We start from the raw sequence: 27,974 nt of genomic DNA on the forward strand, positions 1-27,974 counted from the left end.
AAGATACTTAGGAAGGGCAGAGATGGGTGAGCCTGGCCCAGGTAAGATATGGCATAGGAGGATGGTTGAGAGCTCAGATTCTGAAGCCGGGCTGCCTGAGTTTGCATTCTGTCTATGCTCCTTACACCTTCAATGACCTTGGGAAAGTTACTTAACATCTCTGTTTTCCAGTTTCCACATTCGTAAAATGGAAAAGATAATAGTAACCACCTCCAGAATTGTTTGGAGGAGTCAATGAGCTACTCCTTATAAAGTTCCCACAAAGAGCCCAGCACATAGAAAGCACATGTCAGTGGTCAACTGGAATAGCATCAGGTCCTGCTCACCAGGGATTCTTGACGGTGGTAGTGATTTTCTTCCAGTCTGTCAGTGCACATCTGATTGACTGCTCAGGGTTATGGGTTCGTATGGTTCTTAGGGAAGATTGGTCAAAGCTGCCTCTCAGAATAAGCCCTTTTCTGAATCTTGGAAGCTAAACAATCCCTTGTCCCTAAGGAACAAGGGGGAAGTCAGTTCCAAGAGTCTCTCCTGATGTGACTAGTGTCCAATTCTGTGGTTGGAGATTACTGAGGATATTGCTAGTCCAGGTTGGGTAGGCTTATTCTGACCTGCTCCTCCTTGGCAAGGTTTGATTGGCTTTTCTGCCATGCCACAATATTATCTATTGTACCGTGGCTGAATAATTTTCCTCATTGGTTAATAAATTCTTCCCAGGCCAGGTAATATAAATTCTGGGAATTGATACAAATGGGATGAAGTAGTTTTTGTAACTTAGTTTTGGTGTTCTTATCAGGAGGAACCTACAGCCTTTTACTGGAGCAAGAAGTTTCTACAAAACACATGCTGGCTTGTTCAAGAAGATCCTGCTGGGCCTGTTTGGGTAAGATGTTGAGAATTCATGGAAGCAAGAGACAACAGTTATTTTAGGAATGGAACCTTGTATCAAGACAATTGCTAGATGGAAAGCAACTTTATTCACAAACTGATCTAAAGGGCTATTTGGTGTATAGATCTTCATGACTTGTAAGTGAACATAATTTATCGAGTTGCAGTTCTAGGAATAGGTAAAACCTGAGAATGAACTATTTCTCAAAACTATACTATTTGATAGACTTAGATATTTGAGAGAATCTGGGTTTTTTCTTTCTTGTCTCTTGAATCAATGCAGCTTGTTATAGTCTTTACAAGAGAAGCCTAGTATATATTACTTATTTCCTGCTTCATTAGTAAGAACAATGATATAAAACACTTTAAAAAGACAGAAAACCTGTTTAAAGTATACTGTCAGTGATGTATAGGACTTTGGGGCCAATATTAGAGGGAGCTAGGATGATGAAAACAAAACTTTTATTTTGAGGCAAGTCAAGCAGCCACGAGGTGAGAACCATATGGCTACACTTCTTAAGAGTAGCCTTGTTTATGTGGTTTTGCTCCAGAGGAAAGATTAAAATGACTGGTGTTATATGGTTTTGAGAACAGATGACTTTTGAAGAGTCTAGTGGTAGATGCTGATCAAATCTACTCCAAGGGACCAAAAGAGGATATCAGATAAAATAGAAGGGAGTGAGATTTCATTAGAAATCAGTGAAAAAAAAAAAAAAAGAAATCAGTGAAAAAATGTAGTATTCAAACTAAGCTGGACTCTTCCTGGGAATCCTCAAGCAGAAAATGGCCATCGATCTTTGCCTTGAGGACTGTAGTTCAGCCTGACCCTTAGGGCTGGATAGCAAGGTCACTGGACAGTTCTTCTTGCTTTAAGTCTCAGGCATTCATCATTAGAGCTTCATTTGCCCCCAAGGAGCCCTGTTTGCTGATCCTCACTTGGTACCTTCTCTTTTTAGCTTAAGCTGCATCGTGGCACCTGCATTGTGGATTCCCAGAGGGCACTGGCCTTGTCTGTCCTCACCTGTTTGGTGTTCTTGGTCCTGGTTCACCACTTTCTGAAAAAGGTTCTTTGGTAAAAAACTAACAAGACGTCTAAAGGCCTTTAAAAACTCCTGCCTGAAGCTTTGGATGAAATGATGAATAAGATTTCATTATCTTCCCTTTTTCTCCTTTGACTGCTCCTGAGCTGTCTCTCAAACCACTCCCCTACACTTAGAAACGCAAGGCTCAGGGAGCAAATAGCAACAGGCCTCCATGTACTGGACTTCAGTTTCTTGTAGCCTCATGTCTCAACATTGCTGGAGGTCAGGGAGTGGCGGGGGTGGGGGAGGTTAAGTTTCATGGAAGAGTTTCAGTCTGTTTATTGTCAGGGCTTGTATCAAAAATGAGAAAAACCATACTCCTTTTCAGTGAAATAAAACATAGAGGTTTGCAGCTACATTAAGCTATTGAACTGATCTGGTGGCCATATGTGTCTCCCTTACTTCCCTGATACTCTTTTTATTTTTAAAAAGGCTTTATTTTTATTTATTTGAGAGAGAGAGAGAAAGAGAGAGAGAGAGGGAGAAGCAGACTCCCACTGAGCAGGGAGCCCGACAGGGGGCTTGATCCCAAAACCCTGAGATTATGACCTGAGTTGAAGGCGGACACTTACCTGACTGAGCCACCCAGGTGCTCCTTCCCTGATACTCTTTATGCTCCACCCCCTTCTAGTCCTCTAGAATTCTTGCACCCGACTGGTATCTTTTACAATTCTTTAGAGTTGAAGGAGCAAACTTACTGTTCAATGTATACTGAGTGGGATTCTACAGCAGCCATAGCTCATCTAACTGACTATGGCATGCACATATCCTTTGATCGCATGCATGGGGTGAGAGAATAACTTTCACACTCTCTATGAAGTTCCTCTTTTCTGCCTATTCTTCAGTGGATGCACAGGAAATGTTCACACACACAAAAAAATGTTCACAACAGTGATAATTTGGAAAAACACACCAGATTACAGCCTAAATTTTGGATCCTTGATTTATTTGACACTCATTAGGAGGGTGGATTATGGAAGCCAGATTTTATTTCCCTTTAAGTGAGATGAGTTCACAATGAGAACAGCTCTGAAATTCAAGTGTGACCTGTGAAGACTTTTGTCGTTGTTGTTACTGAGGCATCTCAATGGACAATATGTTCTTTTTGTTTCCTTTCTTTTCATATGAGACCTCTCTTCTAATTCTCTTTCCTTGTCCAATACTCAGACATGAAGAAACCAGTTTGTGTATTGATCAAACATGTCTGGTACATCAAAGGACCACAAGACCCTAAGTAGTTGATTTGTGGCTTAGCCTTTACTCCTGCCCTTGGAGTGGTTGGATATTGGGTAGAGATCCACAGGGGACCATTTTAAAAAATACTCTCGTTATCCATTAGAACAGTCTTTTTTTTTAAAGATTTTATTTATTTATTAATGAGAGACAGACAGAGAGAGAGAGAGAGAGAGGCAGAGACACAAGCAGAGTGAGAAGCAGGCTCCAGGTGGGACTCGATCCCAGGTCTCCAGGATTATGCCCTGGACTGAAGGTGGCGCTAAACTGCTGAGCCACCTGAGCTGCCCAAGAATAAACCTATTTATCACATCTTAGCATTACAAAAATTTGAGGGAAAGGAAGTCATGTGACTTGTGTCTTCAGATTGGACTCTTCTAACTTCATTCTGTAAGAGTTGAGGGAGAGAGGTGATAGCCAGAGTCTACAGAGCATTTGATCTCCCTCACAGGAATCTGCATGTTCATTCTCATCCTCTGCATGCTCCAAACACTGCCATGCAATGAGTTTTGGGTCTGCAGGATGGGCATAGTATCACATAGCCAAGGGACATGTGTTACTAATTAAAAAGTGCATGTGTCAAGTCTTGATTACAAAGGCATAGAACTAATTTTGTTTATTTTATTTTTTTATAGAACTAAATTTTTAACAATCTCTGGAATTTGCTTCTCTGACAGTTTTGTTCCTTAGAGAAATTTTAAAGTTCTCAGAGGCCCTGGACCACTTATTTTCAAACTATAGGTTGTGAGCCATTAGTGAATCTTGATATCACTTTGTGGATCCAGATCAGTGTTAAAGAAAGAACAAACAAAGAACGAATGAACGAAAGAAAGAAAAGAAAAGAAAATACAATAGAGAATCCATATTGCACACAGTAATATTAAAAGTATTGGTTTATGACACTTTTATTTGTAAGTGTATATATATATATATATGTGTGTGTGTTTGTGTGTGTGTGTCATTTAGTCTGTGGACAGTTTTTAAAAACCATATGGATATATGTGGCTCTTTATATATTATTTCCATTTCTCCCTGCTCCTCACTCCAGATTTACTGTTAACATCCTAGGTTGGCTCTACCCAGAGTACATGCACTCATGTTTAAAAGTCAAAACAAGTAATAAACAACTAGGATTCAGAACTCATCTTGGAATAATGTTCTAATTGGTCCTAAGTGTCCTGGAGGGCTGTGTTTTGGGCCTGGGTCTTCAATTGGCTCTTTGGTATCTTGGTCATCAGAATGAATCCTCAGTTTAATGCATTTTGATGGCTGGGAGACCAGATCTAGGTATGAGAAATTGAATGTGAAGGCTCAGCCCTTTTAGAAGTGTTCTTTTAAAACCCTAGAGAGGGTTCTTCCTCTCTCTTTCTCTCTTTCACTCTCAAATAAATACATGAATCTTTTTTTTTAAAAAAAGAAAAAGAAAATGTGTGTCCAAGAGATGAACTAGTGTATATATCAATTTGACTTTAAGAAGAGATTTTATTTTTTTAGATTTTATTTATTTATTTTAGAGAGAGCACAAATAGAGGGGGGAGGGGCTGAGGGAGAAGGAGAAGCAGACTCCCCACTGAGTAAGGAGCCAGATTTGGGGCTCAATCCCAGGACCCTGGGATCATGACTTGAGCTGAAGGCAAACACTTAAGTGACTGAGCCACCCAGGTGGCCCTAAGAAGAGAATTTGATCTCCTCAGTAAATAGCATCAATGTCTTGCCCTTTGATCATTCTTTGGAAATTGGAATGAAATAGGGGTTGGGGAGGAAGGCTCAGAAACATCTCCTTGTGGCTTAGTACTGATGGGATGATAGATTTGTAATATATGTAAATGTATTCCTGAACTAGCTTGTGTTTAAATACCCATTGGGTATCTATACTCTTTCAGCTGCTCTTAGGATGCTGAGAGTTTAATTCAGAGGCCTGAAATGCAGTTCATTTAGGGCACACATGAGCACATTCATCTCACCAGTTGCCCTGTCGTTCTTACTATAGACTTTCCCAATCATCCCTTTTTTTGGATGTATGATGTCCATTCTCTGCTACTTGAGCCTTGCGCAGTGGATGGTTCATTCTTATACCAGTCAGCAGGTGGGCTTTCATCTTGTGATCTGTTAGGAGGCATGAAGATGACACTTATTACGGAAAAATGCTTGTGTGTAGGATGTAGAGTGGTAAAGCCAATGTGAAAAGGCAAACTCTTTCAAGCATACCTGATTTTAGATGGTCATGTCCAGGCCCTATGTAGGCTGAGGGGCAGAGCAGGGACAGAAAGGAGGCTGCATTTCTATTTCATAATGAATTTTAATCTACTTGTTCTGAAAGCCAGGAGTCCTGAGTTCCGGTCCAGGTTCTGTTTATAACTTGCTTTGTGGCCTTACACTTGTCACTCTGCTTCTCCTGGCCTCAGTTTCCTTACCAGTAAAATGGAGAAGGGGTTTTGCAGGATACTTTCCAAGATTCCTGTTAATGCTAATGCTTTAGGACTTTATATCCCTTTGGGTAACCTGATTTTTGTAAACAACCACAGGTACCACTGCCACAAACACCCTGGCTGTGGCAAGAAGCATCTTTGTGGGGTTGGTAAGCACTCTAAGGCCTTTTGATCTCTGTTTCTTTCTTTCTTTTTTTTTTAAGATTTTATTTATTTATTCATGAGAGACACAGAGAGAACGAGAGGCAGAGACACAGGCAGAGGGAGAAGCAAGCTCCATGTAGGGATCCTGATGTGGGACTTGATCCCAGGACTCCAGAATCATGCCCTGGGCCAAAGGCAAACTGCTGAACTATCCAGGGATCCCCTTGATCTTCTTTTCTTTGGGGAACACAAAGCGTGGCAGACAACAGGTTGAGAAAAGTATGTTTTCTTTCTGATACGTCAAATATCTGAGGATGGTTTGGGCAGCCAATCACTGATAAAAGAAAACTTGGAAGCTCAAAAGAAACTCTGCTTGCTTTCACATCTCATATTTATCTGGGCATACTTAATTTGGATATCCTTAACCACTGATCCAACTTCTTACACAGGAATGTATGGAAATGTCCTGATCCAATCTTCTCCTTCTTTAGGGGCTATGCAAGATGTTAGCCCTGTATTCAGGTTTCTCCTTGTGACCTCTGTTTTCCAGGGTCTCTAAGGAGACAATAACTTGCCTTGCTCAGGGCTAACATGAAGGCTGTCTCTCATAATATTTGTCTGACACATTTATCTGTATGGAGTAGGTGCCCAATATATGCTATTGACTATTCAGCTCAATGCTAGGGACAATGGCTTGTCAAATTGACCCAGAGTTAGTATTGAGGTCTTTCCCAAGGCCTTGGGCAGATTAACTGTTTCTGAAATGTTCTTAGGGTACTTCTGCACACTTTTTCCATAGCACTCCACATTTTGCTGAAATTATGCATTGTCAGCTTAGTTTCTTATACTAGACATCTAACAGCAGAAACTTTGCCTTATTCATATTAATATCCCTAGCATCTAGTACAGCAGTAGGCACATAGCTGTTGCTCATTAAGTGATTAAATAACATTATTTTATCTAAATTCAAGATACAGTTTACGTAGTTGGGCCTTCATAATTTCATAACATTTTCACAAACATTATTTTTTAATTGAAGTATAATTGACACACAGTGTTAAAAACAAACATGGTTCCTTTGATTCTGTCATCAACACTGGGCTTTAATCATCTATTTGCAATTAATTTAACAAGTACTTTTCAAGTAACTAATATGCACTCCATAAGATCACTCATTAAGTATATGGCTTCAGACACTGAAAACATACAAAAGAAATGTACCATTTCCCTTCTATAGCATTTTAAAATTTAAGTGAGAGAGAAAAATTCCTGTGAAAACAAATGAGAACAGTGCCATCCAGGATATGAGTAGGTGCCAGCAGGGGTGAGGTAAACGCTGGGAGGATCTGAGAACAGAGCTGGCTGCTGGAGGGGTACTCACACTGCAGGGATATGTCCTAGGAGCAGGGTGGGTACTTTGGGGCTGGGGAGATGCAACCTCTTGAATCTGACACAGCTTTCCTTATTTATAGACAGAAGCACCCCTGCTCATCCATCTATATCTTGCAGACATCATGCCTTCTGAAATCCATGCAGTGATGACTGGAGCGTTTGCCACCATTTTGGTCATTGTGTTGGGAGCCTCCAGCATCCTTAATTTCTGCCTCTGTGGTGGCTGCCCCTTCTGCTCTTGCCTTGTCAAAGCTGGTAAATCAGAGGAAGGCCAAGTTCAAGAATAGAAGGGGGTAAAATTACCCTGTGGGTAAGTCCAATGAGGCATTTGAGGCCATCTGGGGGATGGTAAGGTCAAGTGCAGGGTCAAGAGTGATGCTGTGGTGGCAGAGGCTTCAGGTGTCTTGGTAAAGGAATAATGATTCCATATCCCCTCTTGTCTACCTCTGCCTCTAGCTAACCGTGTTGATTTTCTTTTCTTTTTTTTTTTTTTTTTTGGTTAACCCTCCCACCAGCCTGTCTTCCACATGCCATTATCCTCTGTCTTTGGTGTCAGTGCAATCTCATGGCAATTAAATCCGATACTGCTTCACTATAATTGCCACCAAAAGGGTCACTAGGAACCCCTGTCACCTCTCAAGCTAGCCTTGCAGTCTCCTCCTGCGTTCCTGCATTGCAGGGACAGTGGGATTTCTCTTCTATGAGGAGCTGAGACTACCCTAGACACCATATTCTTCCCCTATGCCAAATAATCACAGGGAGGAGAATAATGTCCTGGAAGCTGCCAGCAATGGAGCCAGGGACGCCATAGGCCATATTGATAACCATTAGCAGCCATCCTGATTATCTTTTTTGACTGTGGTGTCCTTCATCAGTGCTGCCCTCTCCTGGCTAAGAGAATTGGTAGACGTATAAAATCTTTCCAGGTAAAAGTCAGGCTATCCATCTAAGTACGGTTAAGTAGTCCTTGAACTGCGCATATCCTGACCTACAGTGAGCTAAAAGAGAACCTGGATAGGAGAAGGGTGGAGACTGAGTCAGGGCTCCAGAGAGAGTCCTTGGTTCCTGGCCTCCTTTCCCTGGGATATCTTTCTTTCACCCAGGTCATCTGCTCCTATATCCTAAGGCCCACGATTTCATGATGGGTGTAGAGTGAGCAGAATGACCAGTGGTAGGTGTGATGGTAGGGATCAAGTTTTTCACAAATGAGTGTGTAGCTCAGCAACTATCTCAATACAAGAACAGACATCTTTTTGGAATGTAAGAGTGGATTGAAGACAAACAGTGGCTTTCAGTAAGTCAGAATCCTGAAAAGCACAAATTGTCTGTGGGCAGACAGAACACGTTAAACAAAAGTGGGGATCCCTGGGTGGCACAGCGGTTTGGCGCCTGCCTTTGGCCCAGGGCACGATCCTGGAGACCCGGGATCGAATCCTACGTCGGGCTCCGGGTGCATGGAACCTGCTTCTCCCTCTGCCTGTGTCTCTGCCTCTCCCTCTCTCTCTGTGTGACTATCATAAATAAATAAAAATTTTAAAAAACAAACAAACAAACAAACAAAAAACAAAAGCTTGTTTCACACCCACAGATCCCTTTCCAGTGTCCTAGGCCTAACCACAAAGCAAGCATAACAATACACTTAGCTCCAATGCTCATGCTGCCCTGAGGTCTTCTTCCCCCACAGTCTGACCCAGCTTCTCTCTGTAATGTAATTGTTGGGTCTTTACAGTTGGAGCACTCCAGGGTTTTTGATAGTCTGTTTGTTTGCTATTTTTGATAGTCTAAGGTCCACTTCTTCATTTATATGTTTAAGTTGCTGTAAATCAATCTCCTTTTCTTTCTCCATCATCCTCATTCCTTATTCACAAGCTTCAACAAGAAGAGTGCTGGGCAAAGAGGCCCATGGGGTTTCCATATCATTATTCCTATAATAACTCAGGAAGTGATTATTTTCTGAGCATCCTTTCCACTTTCTTTAGGGTAGTGTGGACAAGCTGGGGGTCCTAAGTACTCTAGTACTTTTATCCTGATTATATGGCTGCACACAAGGGACTGAGTTTATTTACTCAGTTATTTTTGTTTTCCTGAGGTGAGAGCTGAAATCATTATATTTTAACACTGTGGATTTTGCCAATCTCAGTTCCATAGGAATCACACTGGGAGGCTTGAGTGAATTAATTCATTTTCCCAACACCCAATAAGCCAACAAGATTCCAGCTTCTGTAGTGGGCAGTCCTGGTTTTTCAGTACAACTTGAGACCAGATAGAGAAGCTGATGTGAAATGGGCCCTCTCACATGACAGTTAATTTGGAGTTAAGGCAACCACTGCTACCAGACTATGGGTGGAGCCCACCTGGATTTACAATCTCAACTTCTGTTACTTTTCTTTTTTTTTTTTCCTTTTGATTGGAGGTCCAAAAGACCAATTTCATTTTTATTTTTCCTATGAGGGAGATTATAGTGGTGTAATATTTTTATTTTGCCATTAAATGAACATAATGTATTTAAAAATAAAGATATTTGAGTTTTTATTCTGTAGCAAAGATTGCTTCTGAAATTAGGCTGCTTACCAACCATCTTCATAGAAATAGGAGTTACACAAAGACTCAAAATACAAATAAAAGCAGCACACACACAAGGCAGATAAATAGAAAGAGCAAGTGGTATGAAGTGTTTGATTAAAAGCTACAGGTCATCAGGTGTGGGAGGTATAAGTATTTGAAGCAGACACAGTTACATACAGTTGGACTGCCAAGATATTGCTGAATGTGGGTGATGACTACAGAAAATGATATGAAGAAAGTGGAATTATCCTTGAGGATAGGGGAGGGAGAATGACTAGCAGATTCCAAAAGTTTGGAAGATCCAAGTTAAAACTAACATATAAGAAGAAATACAGTTCAGGGGTGCCTGGGTGGCTTAGGAGGTTAATCATCTGCCTTTGGCTCAGGTCCTAGGATGGAGCCCTTCACTGGGCTCCCTGCTCACTGGGGAGCCTGCTTCTTTCTCTCCCTCTGCCCCTCTCCCCATTCATGCTCTCTTGCTCACTCTCTCTCAAATAAGTAAATTAAAAAAAAATCTTTTTAAAAAAGAAGAAATACAGTTCAGTGTGTCCACTTTTTATGGCACTCATATTCTGGAGTAGAATCATTAAGTGAATTTTTTTAAATCTTTTTTTTAAATTTATTTATGATAGTCACAGAGAGAGAGAGAGGCAGAGACACAGGCAGAGGGAGAAGCAGGCTCCATGCACCGGAAGCCCGATGTGGGATTCGATCCCGGGTCTCCAGGATCGCGCCCTGGGCCAAAGGCAGGCGCCAAACCGCTGTGCCACCCAGGGATCCCTCATTAAGTGAATTTATTTGGTAGCTGATTAAACAATTGAAAAGTGAAACAATTTCATCTCAGTTTATCTTTTCTGTTAAACACTGATCTGTATTGTTCTAATTCTGATGCCTGATTACTGTCTAACCATGTGATTGACATCTAGCAGTGGGATATGCATCATGCAGCCAAGGCTTAGGTGAGTGTTGCCCTCTTTATCCCTCTTGCTCAAAGCAGTCCATCTAATTCTGGCCATAGCTTAAGAATGCAAACCTTATCTAGTGAACATCCAAGTGTTTGTGCCTGCCTGGGCCACAAAGAGCTTTGCTTGATCCAGATACTTCTCTGGAATTTCACAGAAGCACTGAAGTTAGGGTCAGATACACAATCCTTGACCTAGGGGATTTCTGAGTTTGTGGCCCATCAGGTTTAATGTATAAACACACTTCTTTTTTTTTTTAATTTTATTTATTTATTCATGATAGATACAGAGAGAGAGGCAGAGACACAGGCAGAGGGAGAAGGAAGCAGGCCCCATGCAGGGAGCCCAACGTGGGACTCGATCCTGGGCCGAAGGCAGGTGCTAAACCACTGAGCTACCCAGGGATCCCTATAAACATACTTCTTGGGGTACCACTGGCTAGCCTCTGGTGGTTGGTGCTAAGGATGCTTTTCATCTGCTATGTTTGTTTTTCTGCATTCTTGTACATGGGTGCCCATGAAGCATACCCGATTGTCTGGTAGGGACGATATTAAATTGTATTTTGTGGTCTATAGCCTCAGTGGTACCTTGCCAGAAGAGTGACTTGTTTCCAAGATTGTGGTCAGTGCTATCTTCACAGGGGCCTGTGTATCCCTTATCAGTGTCTGTGTGGCAGGTAGGCACTTCAGCTTCATCTCTTGGCAGAAATCACTTACATAGATCCTGAAAAAAATATCTCTCAATATTGATTTAACCATCCATCTCAAAGATGCAAAGAAAAGGCACCTAATCTATAACATTCTCAATTCATACACAAAGAATTAAGAGCCTTAAGGGACATGTGTAAAATCTTCCCCTTAGGAATTCTGTCTTCCTTATCTAAGAATCCTCTATGTCCTCAGGGGAGCTGAAACTGACTGTGTCCCCTTCCTAGGACACAGATTTCACCAGTAGAACCTATGAAACCTATGTGTGCTGCAAAGGCTGCTTTCAGAGTTGGGTGAACACTAGGATCCCTGCTCCCTCCTCTTGTACACTGTTATCCACTCAGGAATCTTCTGGGAGTGGGGAGAAATAAGGTCTTGAGGGTAATCATGGGGATGCTAATATAGTATGTAAAAAGAGGGATGGGTCTTTGTGGCAGTCTAGATTTTTGTTCTTGTCTCTCATTAGATACATCCTCATATTAGCTCTCATATGGATAAGTGACAGATTTTACCTTTATTGGTGCAGTACTGAGAAGTGGAGAGGCAGAGGAATAAGTAAGTAGTGGGGTTTCCCTAATAAGAAGGTACTGTATTTATTGTGATTGGGATATAGGTAGGTTGTAGGTGAAATTTTGGCAGTGGCCCTAAGTGGCTAAAAAATTATGGGCTGCTCCTGACAGAAATGAAGAAGACTGAGAGAGGATAAAGTTGTCTTGAAAAAACCATGGTGCATTTAGATAGTGCAAACCTGAACTTGCTTACCAAATTCTGGGATATTATTAGAATAGAATACAAGGAGTTTGGAAGTCACTACTCCATTCTAACAACAACTAAAAAAATGATCAGTCTGAAATGCTCATTTCAGTATGAAGTCCCCATACTTTTAGGGAGTTTATCTCCAGTAGATAGACCAGGTTTTCATAGTCATATCAGACAAAAAAATTCCCTAATACTTTGGCAGGAAAAGGGGGAAAGGAACCATTTTGAAACCAGAACATTCTGTTCTTTTTTTTTTTTTTAAGATTTTATTTATTTATTCATGAGAGAGAGAGAGAGGCACAGGCAGAGGGAAAAGCAGGCTCCACGCAGGAAGCCCGATGTGGAACTCTATCCCGGGACTCCAGGATCATGCCCTGGGCCAAAGGAAAGCAGGCGGTAAACTGCTGAGCCACCCAGGGATCCCTGAGCACTCTGTTCTTTTTGACAAGGACTTCCCACAAGGGAAACTAGTTAGCCAGAGCCTAACCAGAGCTGGGGTATTATTAGGGCCTACCTGACCTGGGAGAAGGGAAATACCCAACTCTAGCCCACTCTAGCTATCTTGTTCCAACTAAAGAGGGAGAAAAAAACCGTAAGAAATACTTGTGATAGTCCAGATGCATATGTCACTAAAAGACTGAGACCTAATCATAGGACTATAGTACCCTTCCCCTCCCCTGCCCTTACTACCACATTACTAAAAGCCTATTTATAGCAGTTCTTTTATGGGTACATCATGCCTGGCTGTCAAAAAAAAAATTACAAGGCACACTAAAAGTTAAACACAACTTGAAGACATCTTGCCATGTCTGGATGTTGAAATTATCACATTGGGAATTTAAAACAACCACAATTATTACGCAAAGAGCACTAATGGATAAAGTACACAGTATGCAAGAACAGATGGGCAATGTAAGCAGAGATATAGGAATCTTAAGAGAAAAAAGAAATGCTACAGATCAAAAAACACTGTAACAGAAATGAAGAATGCCTTTGATAAGCTTATTAGTAGATTGGTCACAGCTGAGGAAAGTATTTTCTGAGCTTGAAGATATATCAATAGAAATATTCAAAACTGAAAGCAAAGGGAACAAAGACTGGGAAAAAAACAGAAAAGAATATCCATGGACTATGGGACAACTACCAAAGGTATAACATACACATTATGGAAATACCAGAAAGAGAAAAAGGTAATAAAAGAAATATTTGAAACAGTAATAGCTGAGAATTTCCCTAAATTGATGTCAGACACCAAACCACAGATCCAGGAAGCTTAGAGAACAACAAACAGGATAAATGCACCACCCCCCAAATTACACCTAAGCATATCATTTGAAATCACAGAAAATCAAAAATAAAAGAAAAAATATTGAAAGGAGCCAGCAGAAAAAAATTATCTTTAAACTAAAAGAACTACGTATAGAAACACAAAAATATTTGAGGAACTAGAATGGTTCTCCCAAAGCAAAAGATATGTGTGTTAGTAGTGATATATACATAAATGAAGAGCATTCTGGGAGATGAGGTTGAAATATCTTTAAAAATCTTGTGTGAGGGATCCCTGGGTGGCGCAGCGGTTTGGCGCCTGCCTTTGGCCCAGGGTGCGATCCTGGAGACCTGGGATCGAATCCCATGTTGGGCTCCCTGTGCATGGAGCCTGCTTCTCCCTCTGCTTGTGTCTCTGCCTCTGTGTGTGTGTGTGTGTGACTATCGTAAATTAAAAAAAAAAAAAATCTTGTGTGAAATGTTAGGGATTTAGATTTTAACTTACAGAATTTTGGCATGATAAGATGTTTTTTCAAAAGATCATTCTGGGAGCCATTTGGATGCCAGAGAGACCAATAAACACATTGCTGTAATAGTCCAAGTGAGACATAATGAGAGCTGATACTAGGTGGTTGTAGGGGTGGAGATGCACTAGACCAAGGGGAATCAATAGGATTGGACATTGCTAGACAGGAGGGAAGGGTTTTGAGGAAGGGAAAGGACTCATAAATGACTGACTTCTTTCTGGTTTGGGCAAGTGGATCTAAGAGGTGCCATTCATTCACTGTAAAGAAGAGGACTAGTTTCAGGAATAGGAGTAAAGGACAGATTATGGCTTAATTCACTTGGATATGTTGATTTGGAGGTACTGGTTGTGGGGGGGGATCACCATGTGAAGCTACTTGCAAGCCAGCTGGGGCCTGGGATTCAGGAGAGAAATCAGAGCTGGAAATAGATTGGGAAGTTATCATTAAGTAAGTGATTTGTTCACTATACAGGTAGATGTTCAGGTGCTAGCTGCTTGACAGGTTACTATCCCAAATTAAGAGATATTACCCTCTTCTGTTTGAAGGTTATCATCAGAGAGGGCAACATCATCCTCTGAAAAAATAATCCTTTTGAAGTACTATTAAAGATGAATTATATATTGGATAGATCATGGTCTGGCATAGTTTTGATTCCTGTGTTCTTGTGGCAGTTCAGTCAGTGTCATTGTAAGCATACTCTTGAGTAAATGAATAAAGTGAAAATTGCTAATTTTTGTTTAATGATGAGTTTTCTTTATGTCACTAAACTTGACTAAAAAAATTTTTTTAAAGATTTAATTTATTTATTCATGAGAGACACAGAGAGAGGCAGAGACATAGGCAGAGGGAGAAGCAGGCTCCATGCAGGGAGCCTGATGTGGGACTTGATCCCAGAATTCTGGGATCATGCCCTGAGCCAAAGGCAGATGCGCAACCACTGAGCCACCCAGGTGTCCCAACTTCACTAAAAAATTAATAAAATAGTCTTCCTGCTCATTTCTGCCTTCAAAGTGACTTTAGGCAAAGTCACTTACTGAGTGTCCTTAGCATCTAGAATCTGAAAGAGATAATGTTTTGGTCCATCTCATTTATACTAAGTAAGTCTGAAGTGACTACAGACCAATATGGAGGCATAAGAGATTCCAGAATTTCCCTCCTCCCATGGATGCACCAAATGTATAGCTACACATGGAGTAATTCTCTCTGAGAAAAATCCAGAAACTAGTGGCTGAGTGACTCCTACATATCAGGCAATTGAGAAAATATACACATCTAACTGGGTAGGAAAATCTGAAACAGTCTCTCCATAAACCCTACGCCTGGTACAGCACCATATAATCCAAGGGAAATCCTAACTCCCATCTTCTCCCTGAGAAGGAAAGGGTTTGAACTGCACATCTAGTGCTCCAACTTTTAAGACTCCTGACCCCCAAGAGATGAGATCCCAAACACCTAGCTCTGATAGTCTATACAGCTGGGATTCCTGAGTTCCACAGAATTATAGAGAATAAAGAAGTTGTTCTTAATGGTGTGTGACTACTCACTGTGGCTATGCCTCCAAGCCTCAGTGCAGACAGTGCTGGCAAAAATGCCAGTCTTTCCCTGGAAAGGGTTTAGCTATATACAAGCTGCTACCTGGGGGCCCAGCTTCCAGTTAGCATGCATTTTAGTGCTGACCAATATCTTCCCTGGAGCCTGAACAAGCTGATAGGCACTTCCATACCTTTCGCTGGGCTCACTCCAATGGTAAAACCAGGTCATCGGCATCGCTCTGGAAGGAGCTTCATACATATGTCTGGTGCCACAGCTTTTGTGGCTGCCACCCAAGGGACAAGCTTCCAGATTGCCTGAATCTGATAGCCAACAGGACTTGCATTCATGAATCCCACAGGACTGAAGCAGACAAAGAAGCCCTTGTTAATGGGCTTGCACAAGAGCACTCACTGTAGCTATCCCCCCAGGGCTCAGTGCAGAGAGCAGGCAAAAACACCCATTTCCCAGTCTTTCACTGGAAGAGGTTTGACTGCATACTTTACAAGTCACTGCCTGAGGATCCAGCTTCTAACCAGTGTGTATCTAGGGGATAACTCTGATCCTCCCTGGAGTTCATCTTTCCCCTCTAGCTCCCTTCAACAATAAAATTAAGTTGCCAGTATCTCTCTGGAAGAGCTTGTGAATTCATGTCTGATACCTTAACTTTTATGGCTGCCACCCAAGGGATGAGCCCCTAAGTCACATAGCTCTGATAATAAATGAGGTTTGCATTCATGAGTACAATAGGACTATAACAAAGATGCAGTTTTCAGATGGGTTTAGGAGTAACTCCAACAGCTAACCAGCCAGTCTCAGAATAGAGGGAGTAGGCAAAAATGCTCATTTCCCAGTTTCTCCCTGAAAGGGGTTTAACGGCATGCTTTCCCTCCTGGTACCTAAGGGCCTAACTTCTAATCAGCCTGTAAGTAAGTGCTAACTGTTTTTTTTTTTAATAAATTAATTTTTATTGGTGTTCAGTTTACCAACATACAGAATAACACCCAGTGCTCATCCCGTCAAGTGTCCCCCTCAGTGCCCGTCACCCATTCACCCTCACCCCCCGCCCTCCTCCCCTTCCACCACCCCTAGTTCGTTTCCCAGAGTTAGGAGTCTTTATGTTCTGTGTCCCTTTCTGATATTTCCCACACATTTCTTCTCCCTTCCCTTATATTCCCTTTCACTATTATTCATATTCCCCAAATGAATGAAAACATATACTGTTTGTCTTTCTCCGATTGACTTACTTCAAGTAAGTGCTAACTGCAGGCCTCCCTTTGGGACACTAAAGAGGCCCACACTGAAACACATTATAATTAAATTGTCAGAAGTTAAATATAAAGAGAGATTCTTAAAAAGAGCAAGAGAAACAATTTATTACAGACAAGGGAACCCCCATTAGACTACTAAAAGATTTTTCAGCAGAAACCTTGCAGTCCACAATGAAGTGGGGTGGTATATTCAAAAGAAACAACTGCCAACCAAGAATATTCTACCTGGAAAATTTGTCCTTCAGAGAAGAAGATTTTCCCATACAAGCAAAATCTGAAGGATTGCATCACCACTAGACTGGTCTTACAAGAAATCTTAAAGGAAACAATGTTAAGCTGAAATAAAAAGATGGTAATTAGTAACATGACACCTGTAAGTACAAAATTCACTGGTAGAAGCACATATATAGCTAAATTCAGACTAATATTGTAATGATGGCACGTAAGTCACATAACTATAATACAAATGATAAAAGACAAAAATATTTAACAAAAATATTTAATGGATACACAGTATAGAAAGATGTCAATTGGAACAGCAAAAACAAAGTGAGGAAGGGTGTATAAATCTATGCATTTAAAGTTAAGTTGTTATTAGCTTAAAATAGACTGTTATAACTATAAGATGTTTTATGTAATCCTCATGGTAACCACACAACAAAAACCTGTAGTAGATACACAAAAGCACACCACTACAGAAAAATGATCAACTTACAAAGGAAGAGAGAAAGAGAGAAAGGAACAAAGGCACTACAATAAAGTAAGAAAACAACAAAATTACAATAGTAAGTCCATACCTATCAATAATTAAATATAAATGGACTAAATTTTCTAATCAAAAGAGATAGAGTAGCTGAACAGATTTCAAAAAAAAAAAAAAAGACCAGCTATATGCTGTCTACAAGAGACCCATACTTCAGCTTCAAAGATACATATACACTGAAAGTGAAGGGATCAGGAAAATACTCCATGGAAATGGAAGCCAAAAGAAAGCAGAGGTAGCTATACCTACATCAGACAAAATAGACTTTAAGCCAAAAACAGTAACAAGAGACAAAGGTCATTATATAATGATAAAGGAGTCAATTCATTAGGCAGCTATAAAATTGTAAATATATATGCACCCAACATAGAGTACCTAAAGATATAAGGCAAGTATTAACAGATCTCAAGACAGAAATAGCAATACAATACTAGTGGATTTCAATACTCTACCTTCAACAATGGATAGATCATCCAGGCAGAAAATCCACCAGGAAACTTAAACTACAATGTTAGACCAGATGGATGTAACAGACATTTACAGAACAGTCCACCCAACAGCAGCAGAATGCACATTCTTCTCAAGTATATATGAAAATTCTCTGATAAATCATATGTTAGGTCATGAAACAAATCTTATAAATTTAAGAAGATTGAAATCATACCAACCATTTTTTCTGACCACAACAATCCTATGAAACTAGAAATCAAGTATGAGAAAAAAACTAGTAATTGACAAATATGTGGAGATAAAATGATATGCTCCTGAACAGTGGACCCCCCCAAAAAAATCAAAAAAGAAATTAAAATATCTTGATTCATGACAAGGAAACAAAATTGTAACTATGTGAGGTGATGGATCTTAACTAAACTTAACCATGGTAATCATTTCACAATATATACATAAATCATTATGTTGCATACCTTACATTTGTAAGTGATATATGTCAATTATACTTAAGTAAAACTGGCAAAAACTTGAAAAAAAATATTGAGACAAATGAAAATGGAAACACCATATATCAAAACTTCAAAGATGCAGCAAGAGCAATTCCAAGAGGAAAATTGATAGCAATAAATACCTACATTAAGGAAAAGGAAAGACCTCAAAATAAGCAATCTAACTTAACACTTCAAAGAACTAGAAAAGAACAAACTGAGCTAGAAGTTAGTAGAAGAAAGGAAATAGAGGCAAAAAAGACAATAGAGATGATCGATGAAACTAAAAGCTCTTTTTTAAAAAAAAAAAGATAAAGGATAAAACTTTAGCTAAGAAAGAGAGAGGGAAGATTCAAATAAAGTCAGAAATAAAAGAGATACCACAACTGGTAACACAGAAATACTAAGGATTATAAGAAACTGCTGTGAACAATTATACAATTATACCCCAACATATTAGATAACCTAGAAGAAATGAATATATTTCTAGAAAAATACAACCTACCAAGACTGAATCTGAGGAAACAAATTCTAAAGAGATTGATTACTAAGAAGGAGACTGAGTCAGTAATCAAAATTCTCCCCTCAAAAAAGCCCAGGATCAGATGGGTTCACTGGTGAATTCTACCAAACAGTTAATACAGATTTAATATGAATCTTCTCAGACACTTCTAAAAAACATAAGAGGGATGAATACTTCTTTTTTAAATTTTTTTTAAAGATTTTATTTATTCATGAGACACACACACAGAGAGAGAGGCAAAGACACAGGCAGAGGGAGAAGCAGGTTCCATGCAGGGAGCCTGACTTGGGACTCGATCCCAGGTCTCCAGGATTAGGCCCTAGGCTGAAGGCAGTGCTAAGCTGCTGAGCCACCCAGGCTGCCCAGAATGAATACTTCTAAACTCATTTTATGAGGCCAGTATTACCCTAGTACCAAAGCCAGATAGGAATACCACAAGAAAAGAAAATTACAGGCTAATATTCCTGATGAATATAGATGCAAAATTTCTCAAGAAGATATTAGTTAACCAAATTCAACAGTACATTAAAAGAATCATACACCATGATCAAATGGGATTTATTTCTGGGATGCAAGGATAGTTCAACATATACAAATCAATAAATGTAATATAGCAGTCTAACAAAATGAAGGATAAAAATCATACAGTCGGGATCCCTGGGTGGCTCAGTGGTTTAGCACCTGCCTGCGGCCCAGGGCGTGATCCTGGAGTCCCAGGATCAAATCCCATATCGGACTCCTTGCATGGAGCCTGCTTCTCCCTCTGCCTGTGTCTCTGCTTCTCTCCCTCTCTCTGTGTCTCTCATGAATAAGTAAATAAAAATCTTTAAAAAAAATCATACAATCATCTCAATAGATGCAAAAAAGCATTTAATAAAATTCAATATCCTTTCATGATAAAAACTTCCAACATATTGGACTGTACCTCAACAAAATAAGGCCATATATGACAAACCCACAACCAACATCATACTCAACAGTGAAAAGCTGAACATTTTCCTCTGAGGTCGGGAATATAACAAAGATGCCCACCTCCATCACTTTCATTCAACACAGAACTGCAAGTCAGGCCAGAGCAATTAAGCAAGGGGGAAAAAAAAGGCACCCAAATCAGAAAAGAAGAAATAAAATTATCTCTGCAGATAACATGATCTTATGTATAAAAAACCCTAAAGACTCCACAAAAAAAAAAAAACTGTAAGACCTAATAAATGAATTCAGTAAGTTCAGGACATAATCAATATACAAAAAAAATCAGTTGTATTTCCATACACTAACAATCAACTATTGGAAAAAATATAAGTAAAATCTCATTAAAAATTTTTTTTTTAAAATCCCACTTACAGAAGCATCCAAAATAATAAAATACTTAGGAAAAAATTTAACCAAGGAGATGAAAGATCATCAGTACACTGAGAACTATAAAACACTGATGAAAGAAATTTAAAAAGGCAGAAATGGAAAGATATTCTGTGTTTCTGGATTAGAATAATTAATATTGTTAAAATGTCCATACCACCCAAAGTGATCTACAGATTCAATGCAATCCCTATTGAAATGGCATTTTTCATAGAAAGAGAAAAAACCAATATTAAAATCCATGTGGAACCACTGAATAGCCAAACAGTCTTGAGAAAAACAAAGCTGAAGGCCTCACACTTCCTGATTTCAAAGTATATTACAAATCTATAGTAATCGCTATAGTGATTCACATAAAAACTAACACATAGATTAACAATACAGAAGAGAGAGCCTGGAAGTAAACCCATGCGAATGTGGTCAATTCGTTTTTGACAAAGGAGCCAAGAACTGGGGAAAGGACGGTCTCTTCAATAAATAGTTCACATTCATATATCCATATGCAAAGGAATTAAATTGGATTTCTATCTTATACCATACACAAAAATCTACTCAAAATGGATTAAAAACTTGAACATAAGACCTGAAACCTTAGAACTCCTAGAAAAAAACATGGTGGGTAAACCCCATTGACACTGGTCTTGGGAATGACACCAAAAGCACAAACAACAAAAGCAAAAATAAGTGAGACTACATAAAACTAAAAGGTTTCTGTATTACAAAGGAAACTATCAACAAATGAAAAGTCAACCTACAGAATGGGAAAAAATATTTGTAAACCACATATCCAGGAAGGGGTTAATATCCAAAATATACAAGGGACTTATACAACTCAATAACAACAACAACAACAACAACAACAATAATCCAGTTAATGGGCAGAGGAACTGAATAGACAGTTTTCTAAAGAAGAAATCCAATGGCTAACAAGTACATGAAAAGGTGCTCAACATCACTAATTAGGGATATGCAAATCAAAATTACAAGGAGATATCACCTTATAACTGCTGGGACGGCTATTATAAAAAAGACAAGAGACAACAAATGCTGGCAAGGATGCGGAGAAAAAGAAACACATATCCTGTAGATGGGAATGTAAAATAGTATAGCCTCTATGGAAAAGAGAATGGAGACTGATGAAGAAATTAAAAATAGAATTACCATATGATCCAGCAATCCCATTTCTGGGTATATATGTAAAGGAAATGAAATCACTCTCTGTACTCCCATGTTCATTGCAACATTATTCACAGTAGCCATGATATGGAAATAACCTATATATCAACTGTCGATTGGATAAAGAAAATGTGGTATATGTGTGTATATATATGTATGTATATATATATATAGGAATATTATTTATCGTTATAAAAGAAGAAAATCCTAGTATTTACAACAACATGGATAAACAATTATGCTACCTGAAATAAACCAGACAAATACCACATGGTATAATTTATATGTGGTATCTGAAAAAAAAAAAGTCCAAAACAGAATCAGAGAGTAAAATGGCGATTGCCTGGGATTGGGGATGGGGAAAATAGGGAATGACCAGTATAAAAGTATAAACTTTCAGATATAAGATGAATAAGGTCCCAGAATCTAATATATAACAGTGACTATAGTTGATAATACTGTATTATATAACTGAAATTTGAAATTTGCTAAGAGAGTGGAACTGAAGTGTTCTCACCAAAATAGAAAAGAAAGGAAGCAAGGAAATGGAGGGAGGGAAGAAAGAAAAAGATAAACATGTGAGGTGATGGGTGTGTTAATTAACTCAATGTTGGGAATCCTTTCACATTTATACATATGTGAAATCATCATATACTCTAAATATATTACAATTATATTTCTTTCTTTTTTTTATGATAGTCACAGAGAGAGAGAGAGAGAGAAAGAGAGGCAGAGACATAGGCAGAGGGAGAAGCAGGCTCCATGCATTGGGAGCCCGACGTGGGATTCGATCCAGGGTCTCCAGGATTGCGCCCTGGGCCAAAGGCAGGCGCTAAACAGCTGCGCCATCCAGGGATCCCTACAATTATATTTCTTTTTAAAAATATTTATTTATTTATTTGAGAGAGAGCATGTAAATGGGGGGAAGGACAAGGGGGAGAGAGTCTCAACCAGACTCCCCACTGAGCTCATAGCCAGAGGTGGGCCTCCATCTGATGACCCTGAAATCATGATCTGAGCCAAAATCAAGAGCTAGCTGCTCAATCAGCTGAGCCTGAGTCACTCAGGCATTCCTACAATTACATTTTTCAGTTGCACCACAATAAAGCCGAAACAATAAATAAATAAATTAATTAATTAATTAATTAATAAAAAATAAGCACACACATATACATACATCTAATAATTAAATAAGTGGGAGCTGTTTTCCCAAGAGGAGACTGGCTTTGGAATACCAACTTCTCAGAATAAAATGAATTCTATATCACAATTCAAGGCATAAATTTCACCTCAGTGATTTGATGGTGGTAGCTGTTAGTCACAGAAGTAGACCTATTCTACAGGCTTTCTTGCTAGTATTATCTTGGACATGAATGAGAAAATACATTTAATTCTGTCTTATTTATTTGGTCATCACAATTGAATCCATCTATAGGTTTGTGTTCTTGTTTTTCTTCAGCAGTTTGGTAGTACTTATTGATACACTTGTTGCATTACTTTTATGTGACCTACTAGGTATCTCTTTGGCTTTTCATTGCAGAATGGCACCAACCTTCCTGCCCCACCCCTCCACTTCCATACCTGGGTAGATAGAGTTCAGTGCCATAGACTTTGCTGTGAGTTTTACACCAATGCTGCCTGTGCCCAAAGCTGGTCCATTTCCATAACAGTTCTGATCCTAATCGCTTTTTGATAGCAAAGGTGTTTATGTACTTAGAGTTTCCACTCTACAATTAACTTACCATGATCTTTTTTTTTTCTTACCATGATCTTTAAAGGTAAATGTAAAAATTTTATTTTGGTTCACTGTACCTCAATAATGAAAATTAGCAGATGTCTTTCCATTATTTGGCTGAGCCAAATAGGAAATTCCTTATGGGCTCTGTCTGAGCTTAGATTTGAAATAATAAATATTACCATACCAAAAAAATCTTGTGAAATCTTGCTTCTAGCTGCCATCTTAAAAATTATGTGATGCGGTGTGCTGTAAAAGCGATTTGGTATATATAACATGTACTGATGTGAAAAGCTATATTTCTTGGGGTTCTGTGGGTGAGCTGGAACAAAAGAATATATGAAAGTTAGATGAATATTTAATGATACAGTTTTCTGGTTGTCACACATTTAGAAATCTGCAAACTCCTTAACATCATTACACAATAAACAATATTTCCTGTATGCAAACTTGCAAGGAACATCTGTTTCTTAAATGCCCTTACTTTGTTTGAGTGTTTTGTTTTAGTGACAGATTTGCTTCCAGTGTACAGAGAATCCTTTAAAGCAATGGATTTCAGTGGGAATAGCGGGAAATTTTGCCACCCAGGAAACCTTTGGCAAGATCTTGAGACAATATTAGTTGTCACAACTGGGTGGATGCTACTGACATCTACTGGGTAAAGGCCAGAATTGCTGCTAAACATCTTCAAACGCACAAGTCAGCCCCCACAACAAAAAATTCTATGGTCTTAATGTCAACAGTGCTAACTTTAAGATACTCTGATTTAAAATGCTTAATATATATCATATATCAAATATTATTTATAATATGAATAATATATCCTTAAGAATGAATTTCAGGGAGGCACTTGATGGGATGAGCACTGGGTGTTATGCTATATGTTGGCAAATTGAATTCCAATTTAAAAAATATGTAAAAAAAAAGATTCTTTTGCAAAAGAAAAAAAAGAATGAATTTCAAAAGGATGCAGGCATTTCTCATAGTTAGACATAGAATTACCCCATGACCCTGCAATTCCACTCCTAGGTATACACCCCAAAGACCTAAAAACATGTACGTATTCCAACACGTACATGTACAGGCATGTACATAACAGCACTATTCACAATAGTCAAAATGTGAAACAGTCCAAATATCCATCAATTGCTGAATGGATACACAAATCATGTTACGTACATAATGGAATTTTATTCAGCCATAAAAAGCATGAAGTACTTTATATGTGCTATATATGCTACATAGTGGAACCAAAAAAAATTATCTAGTTCAAAGAAGCCAGACACAAAGGCTTATTATTGCATGATTCCATTTGTATGAAATATTCAAAACAGAGAAATCCACAGAGACAATATAGATTGGTGGTTACCAAGGTCTGGGGGAAGGCAGGAATAAGAAATGACTATTGAATGAATATAAGTTTTACTTTGGGGTGACAGGAATGTTTTGGATCGAGATATAGATAGAGGTTGCACAATATTGTGAATGTCCTAAATATGACTTATTGTTCACTTAAATTTTATGTTATGTGAATTTCACCTCAATAAATTATATGTATATATATATATATATATATATATATATATATATATATATATATATTTTAAAGATTTTATTTATTTATTTATGAGAGACACAGAGAGAGAGGCAGAGACACAGGCAGAGGGAGAAGCAGGCTCCATGCAGGGAGCCCGACGTGGGATTCGATCCCGGGTCTCCAGGATCGTGCTCTGGGCCAAAGGCAGGCGCCAAACTGCTGCACCACCCAGGGACCCCCTATATATTTTTTAAATAAAAGAAAAATCAAGCAAGTTTATTTCAAGTTATGTCACTGATTAGTACCTTCTGACAAAAACTTCCCCAGAAGACACCTTATTCTTTATTTGCCTTTTCTCTTTGCTTGACTCACAAGAAGAGTCATCATCCACAGCAAAATTGGGGACCTGAATTTTTGCCAGTGTCTCCCTGAGTTGATCCATCTCTGCACGATACTCATCCCAACTGACCTTCTAATTTTTCTCTAGGGAGCTGTTTGTACCACAGCTGGCCCTGCAGTTCCTCGATAGTCTTTTCAGACTCAAGCTGTTCTCTCTTCTGCTTTAGAGCTCCTTCTGTTTTCCCTCCCAAGTGTTTAAGGTTACTCTCAGCAATTTCCAGCAGGTGTCTCAATTAAATATACATATATTTTAAGCATGGATGTAGGTATTTGTATTTGTATGTTCCCTTAGCTAATCTACCTTCTTCTACTTTATAATTTACCTGAGCTCAGAATCTCCTGAATGGAGGTTCCAGTCTCCATTCTTTCCAGTCTCCACTGCCATCTGCTCTCCCATATTTTCCAAACTTGACATAAAAGAAAACGAAGCCTCAATAAACTGCTTCTTGACCTAGGCAATAATATTTACCGTTGCCTGGTTTCTTTCTAAGAGGCAGACTGATGCTGTGGTTGGTGGTACCGGACACTAGGCCAGGTTCCGACTGGGGCTCTGCCACTTAGCCCTGGGTGATCTTGGGCAAGTTGCTTAACTTCCCTGTGTCTTGGCATCCTTGTCTATAAAATGGGGATAATGGAACCTGCATTCTAGGTAAAGGCTGTGAGGTTTTAAAGGGATCAAAACAGTGACCGCTCACTGTAAGCCCAATGTACAGGTGAACTCCTACTATTACTATTTAAGCTGAATTCACGACTTTTAATTTGCGTTATGTATGAAATTTAGCTCTCACACGGACGCATGTGGGACAAAGGAAGCTCCGTATCTTTCAGGGGGTAAGGGCCTGCTTTCTGATTCTCCGTGTCCTATTTAAAGAAAACTCTTGCTATAACATATAGGACCACACAGCAGGAAGCATGGCAACCTTAATGCCGTCATCTGTCAAACAGTCGAGCAGGAAAATCCGGTACCAAATGCGACCTTAGCAAAAGCTACGCCGCCTCCTCCTAGGGCCAAGAAGCGCCTCCCGAGAAGCACCAAACTTGGTGGGAGGAGTCGGCGGCCGGTCAATCCTGGGAGGCGTAATCGCAGGAGACCAATCGCATTCGGGCTCCTTCCCGCGGGCGGGGCAAACAGGCCGCCTCCGGGTCTAGGGAGGCGCCAGGGCGCGTGCGTCCGGCTTCCGCAGGGAGGTCCATCTCTTTGGGGGGGGGGGCGGAGGGGGGGGGCTCCGTGCCTCTATCTCTGCCAAGGGGTCCTCCGGCAGAGAAGGGTGGAGGCTAAGGAAAAGCGGGCAAGAGGAAAGAGGACCAGAAGAGCGGGTTGTGAAAGACGGCTGTGGTGGGATGTGGGAATGGCAGTGTGGAAAGGAGACGGTGGGCATAAGGAAAGGAGAGTGACAGACTGGGTCCTTAAATGGGTGGAGTCGGCTTCAAAGCTACACATTGAAACGTCTCTTGTGCAAATTGATTGTTCCATTGTGCGCCGTCTTTGCGTGTGTGTGGCGGTCTTTCCAGGCCAGTACATATAGATCTACCTCATTTATTTTATTGGCTACACGATATTCCATATAAGGATACCTCCTAAGTTATCTGCTTCCCTATTAATGGACATTTAGTTTTAAAGATTTATTTGAGAGAGAGAAACTGCGTGGGGAGGGGTAGAGGAAGGGGAGAGAGAATCTCAAGCAGACTCCAGGCTGAGCTCAGAGAGGCATCTCATGACCCTGAGATCGTGACCTGAGCTGAAACCAGGAGTCAGAAGCCTCACCAACTGGGCCACCCAGGTGCCTCTATTGATGGACATTTAGATTGATTTATATTTGGCCAGTTATTTCTAGATGCCTTAGGTAGGCAAAGTTTGTGTTTGACTTCTGCTTCTGACTTGCCTTTAGATGCCTAATCTACTCTTGGTTTCAAAAGTCTTTGGCTAAGCTATCGGTTGTCAAGCATTTAATGGTCTATCACCTCTGTGGGAATAATTGACTTTTAAGACAGGAATAAAAAGGAAAGATTAGGATCCAGAAGATCTGGATTCAAAGTCCCTCTCAAGCCATGTGAAAGGTCTTAATCTCTCTGAAGCCCATGTTCCACTTCTGCATGATGAATGTGATGATAATTATATATTTGACAAGCTGCTAGAAAATTTGAGTAATGTATATGAAAAAAACCACATTATGTAAATGGTAAGGTGCTCTGAAGATTTTCTTTTCACAAGTAAAGTGTAAGAACCTTATATATCAAGCCTTGCACTTATCATACCTTGCATTGCTTGACAAGATTTACATGTTTGCTTTTTTCCCCCCATTTAATCCATTTAACAACCCTTTGAAGTAGGTACTAGTATTATCCTAGTTTTCCAAAGGAGGAAAGATAGGCTTAAATTACTTCCTATAGTCACATAGTAAGTGACAGAGCTGGGATTTGAGCGCAGGTCTACCTACTTCAAAGGATTTACTCAACCATTATGTCCACTCTCACCATCTCAGCCCTTCCTGCCTGTCTTCCTTCTCCATTACAGTGTCTCAAGGCTCACGGGTCTAACCTAAGTGATCTCATGAGTTTCTAAAGTATTTACATTTTCTGAACTACTTGTATGCCAATCATATCCTGCTATGTGGCATTTTTTGTATTGTCTCATTTTGCTATTTGTCTTACTGTTGTCTTCTGTTGCAGCAAGTAGAAAAATGATTGCTATTCAAGCTGGCAATTCCCGCAAAGACAGAATTGACTTCATTTAACAAGTTACTTTTATCAGCTCTCTGAATGTGGAGCTTCTTAAGGGCAGAGACCAAGTC

The 27,974-nt window shown here is 39.7% G+C and overlaps 1 protein-coding gene across 1 annotated transcript; it reads left to right on the forward strand.

Annotated features, from left to right (window-relative positions):
* The first annotated feature begins 22 nt into the window (after positions 1–22).
* Positions 23–27,917, forward strand: SLC28A2 (solute carrier family 28 member 2). The gene is given in 16 exon segments (XM_055316627.1): positions 23–41; positions 794–880; positions 5,726–5,778; positions 7,246–7,355; positions 7,357–7,479; positions 7,924–8,088; positions 8,262–8,296; positions 8,299–8,459; positions 9,255–9,274; positions 9,276–9,334; positions 11,268–11,299; positions 11,302–11,372; positions 11,577–11,625; positions 11,627–11,687; positions 26,128–26,259; positions 27,853–27,917. Coding segments are annotated over 16 exon segments (1,242 nt in total).
* Positions 27,918–27,974: the final 57 nt, after the last annotated feature.

The sequence above is a fragment of the Nyctereutes procyonoides genome, unplaced genomic scaffold, assembly GCF_905146905.1.
Source record: "Nyctereutes procyonoides isolate TBG_1078 unplaced genomic scaffold, NYPRO_anot_genome, whole genome shotgun sequence".
Lineage (NCBI taxonomy): Eukaryota > Metazoa > Chordata > Mammalia > Carnivora > Canidae > Nyctereutes > Nyctereutes procyonoides.